Source organism: Physeter macrocephalus, chromosome 14 (assembly GCF_002837175.3).
Source record: "Physeter macrocephalus isolate SW-GA chromosome 14, ASM283717v5, whole genome shotgun sequence".
Taxonomy (NCBI): Eukaryota; Metazoa; Chordata; class Mammalia; order Artiodactyla; family Physeteridae; genus Physeter; species Physeter macrocephalus.
Window position 1 is genome coordinate 90,225,631 of NC_041227.1, and position 3,856 is coordinate 90,229,486.

The 3,856-nt window shown below is 52.5% G+C and overlaps 1 protein-coding gene across 1 annotated transcript; it reads right to left on the reverse strand.

Annotated features, from left to right (window-relative positions):
• On the reverse strand, window positions 1-366 carry LOC112065968 (uncharacterized). Its single transcript, XM_024127637.1, has one exon. It carries the CDS (start codon window positions 364-366, stop codon window positions 1-3), a length of 366 nt encoding a protein of 121 aa, XP_023983405.1.
• Window positions 367-3,856: the final 3,490 nt, after the last annotated feature.

Below are 3,856 nucleotides of genomic sequence, written 5' to 3' on the forward strand. Positions count from 1 at the left end.
TCAGGCTAGCTGTAAATGGATGTAGGTAAAGATGCAGGAGGTGATGGAGAAGGCGATGGCCGCGTAGATAAAGATGGAGAGGTGCGGAAAATGGTCGAGATAGCAGCCGTCGTGCAGTGGAGGCGCCTCCTCCTGGGGCTGGGGGCGCGGCGCGGCCTTGGGGGGCTGCCCAGGGCGGGCCCCCTGCGCCCTCCCACCAGTGCGCCGACCGGCCTTCCTGCCCGCGGCCCACGCCGACTTGGGCCGGCGGACAGCGGGGGGCTCTTCTGGAGGAGGCTTGTCAAACAGGCCTTCGGAGTCAGAGTCGGGGTCCAGGCGAAGCTGCTCGTGGTCCCAGGGTTTGCGCTGAAAGAGCTGGTCAGACATTGGCGAGAAGCGCGGCGAGGCGTGTCTGCCTGTTCCGGGTGGTCGGGTCCGGGCAGGGTCGGGGCGCAGTGGGCGGCGGCGGGGCTGCGGCTATATTTCTACTACCGGGGAGGGTGCGGCGTGGGGCGGAGCCGGGGCGGGGGCGGGGGCTCTGCAGGGTCTGCGCAGCGTTGGTCTCAGTCGAGGCGCCTCTTGCTCCTGGCTCCCGCTTCAGCCCCCCGCCTGTTGCGGAGGTTGGCTGTCCAGGTTCAATCTCCAGGACGCTCCAGGGCTGGCGCCTCAGGAGTCTGTGTGCAACCTGCCCCGTTTCCATGGCAACCTGACGCGGGGCGCAGGAAGGAGGGGGTGCGAGCTGCTAACTGGGACCCAGGGGCGCGAAAAGAGGACTTGGGGCCAAAGAAGCGGAAGTGCAGACGGCCAGGATCCCAGCTCCGCGCGGAGCTTCCCCGAGGAGTTATTTCTCCTTTTAAAAGAAATATTGTGGGGTCTTTTTTAAAAAAAAAAATTTCCTTCCCTTTTTATTAATTTATTAATTTATTTTTGGCTGTGTTGGGTCTTCGTTTCTGTGCGAGGGCTTTCTCTAGTTGCGGCGAGCAGGGGCCACTCTTCATCGCGGTGCGCGGGCCTCTCACTGTCGCGGCCTCTCTTGTTGCGGAGCACAAGCTCCAGACGCGCAGGCTCAGTAGTCGTGGCTCATGGGCCTAGCTGCTCCGCGGCATGTGGGATCTTCCTAGACCAGGGCTCGAACCCGTGTCCCCTGCATTGGCAGGCAGATTCGCAACCGGATCTTCCCAGACCAGGGCTTGAACCCGTGTCCCCTGCATCGGCAGGCAGAGTCTCAACCACTGCACCACCAGGGAAGCCCTGTGGGGTCTTTTTTAAATTTTAATACACGAAAAATCTAATACATAATCTTTGTAGCAAACGTGAAAGTTAGAAAGCACTATGGCAAAAAGAGTAGCAAAATAAAGGCTCCCATAATCCCGAGGCCCAGAGGCACCATGGTTAACGTGGGGGTGCTTTTCCTCCTGCTCCTCACCCACGAACGCAGTATCCCAGCCTTTTGGGCGTCTCACATGTGATTAGATTAGGAACAAGTACTTTCAAAGGTTGCCATACCTGAGCCGGTTCCCCCCTCCCCCCGCCCCCATCCCCAGGCTCCTCTTGGCATCCCCAAGGCCCTTCCATGGCTTCCACTGGTACTGCCCCAGACTGCTGGGTACCACAATCTCCTGGCACCTCTGTTGCACCCAAGGTTCCAAGGCTGGTTGGTGTTCCCTTGTGGAATGTGGGGAGAGCAGCCACTAGAACGTACTTGGGTCCCAGTGGTTTGGAGGGGTCCACCGGCAGACCAAACTCAAACAGCCATCAGGGAACTCATTCCCTCCTGCAACTGAAAGGTCCGGGGGAACCAGGATCAGTGTGCTGAAACAATGTCACCAGGATGCTGTGTCGCCATCTTACAGATTGTCAGGGACTTCTTGCAGGGCAAGAGCCTACGACGACATAGTGGTAGGTACTCAGGTAAAATTTGCTGAGTGAATCGTATCGATTGAATGGCCGTTAGCAGCAGCGGGACCACGTGCTCACGGTTTAGCAAGCCTACGGCTGAAAGAGCTTCTGGTTGGCTAGAGGTGGAGAATCTGGGACCCACATACACTGTTGCTGGGGATGTAAAATGGTGCAGCAACTTTGGAAAACAGTCTGGTAAGTTTCTTAAAAATTTAAACATTCACTTACCATACGACCTAGGACTTCCACCCCCATCCACTTCTGTCTGAGAGAAATGAAAACATTTGTCTACCTAGAGACTACATGAATGTCCATAGCAGTGTTATTGGTAATAGCCCCAAACTGGAAACAATCCAAATGTCCATCAAATGGTGAACGAATAAACAAAGTGTGGTTTATCATCTATGTAATTGGATAATATTCAGCAGTAAAAAGGAGTGAACTGAAATGTGCTACAACATGGATGAACCTCAAAAACATTACACGCGGAGCGGCTGGGCCCGTGAGCCGTGGCCGCTGAGCCTGCGCGTCCGGAGCCTGTGCTCCGCGACGGGAGAGGCCGCGACGGCGAGAGGCCCGCGTACCGCAAAAACAAACAAACAAAAAACATTACACTAAGTGAAAAAAACCAGATGAACATGGACACGGAGTGTATGATTCCATTTCAATGAAATGTCCAGAAAACAACAATGAGAGATCACTTCACACCTGTCAGAATGGCTATCATCAAAATGTCTACAAATAACAAATGTTGGCCAGGATGTAGAAAACAGGGAACCCTAGTATGGGTCAGCATTGTCAGTGCTGAGAAAACTGGTACCACCTCTGAGGGAAGCAATTTAGCAAGACATAGAAAGTCAGGAGGATATTCATGTCCTTTGATACAATCATCTCACTCCTTAATAACTGATTTCAAGACAGTGATCTAAAGGATAAAGAAAAGCTCTCTGCAGAAAGATGCGTACTGTTTATCACGGCAAAAAATTGGAGCAAACTCAATGTTGGTACAAGAGGAGAATGGTTAATTAAATGATGGTGTATCCACTGCACGGTATCATGCACAATCATCAGAGAGGTTATTCTGAAAACTCTCAAGTAGCTTGAGGGATGCTTGTGATGGTCTAAATCAAAGTCAAAAAAGGAAGATTTAAAACCACATGTGCTAGGATGACAACAAGATGAAAATGTATTCCTGCAGAGAAAGGCTGAAATGAAAAGGGTGAATATGGTCATTTTTGAATTGTTTGGATGGTGAGATCATGGGGCAATTTCTTTCTCATTTTTCCAGACTTTGTGTACCATTGTTATATTATTTTTTGTGCAACAAAAGCAATTAACAGATGAGAAAATCGCAGAAATGGAGCCAGTGGCCACTTGTAGGATTAACAATACCCTGCAATGTTCTGATTGGTGCCCACGCAGACTAAGGACCTTATCCAAGTGTCTGGATGGCCCTACATTGCCTAGCAACCACCTGCTCAACAGCAGTTGCTCGGAAACCTGGGACAGAGCCAGGACTCCTAATACCCAGTGTCCATAGTGCTGCCAGCCTCTTCCCCTTGTTACCGAAAGCTCGGCCTCTGTATACACCGGTGCCGAAATCAAATCTTGGTGACACAGTTTTGGGTGAAGTAGAAAAGGGTAGCTTTGTTACTTTGCCAGGCAAAGGGGGACACACTGGCTTCTGCCTCAAAAAACTATGTCCTGACCCAGGAGGATTTGATGAGGGGTTTTATAACAATGGTTCAAAGGTGGGGTCTCCAACAAGATTGGGGTATGAGCAGGACCTGCACTCCCTTAATCTCATCTCAGCTGGTTGGGTCTCCTAGTCTTTTTTATTTTGCGGTACGCGGGCCTCTCACTGCTGTGGCCTCTCCCGTTGCGTTGCGGAGGACAGGCTCCGGACGCGCAGGCGCAGCGGCCATGGCTCACGGGCCCAGCCGCTCCGCGGCATGTGGGATCCTCCCGGACCGGGGCA

What these genes read in the sequence shown, in the direction of transcription:
- LOC112065968 (XM_024127637.1), bottom strand. Translation starts at nt 366, where the DNA reads ATGTCTGACCAGCTCTTTCAGCGCAAACCCTGGGACCACGAGCAGCTT.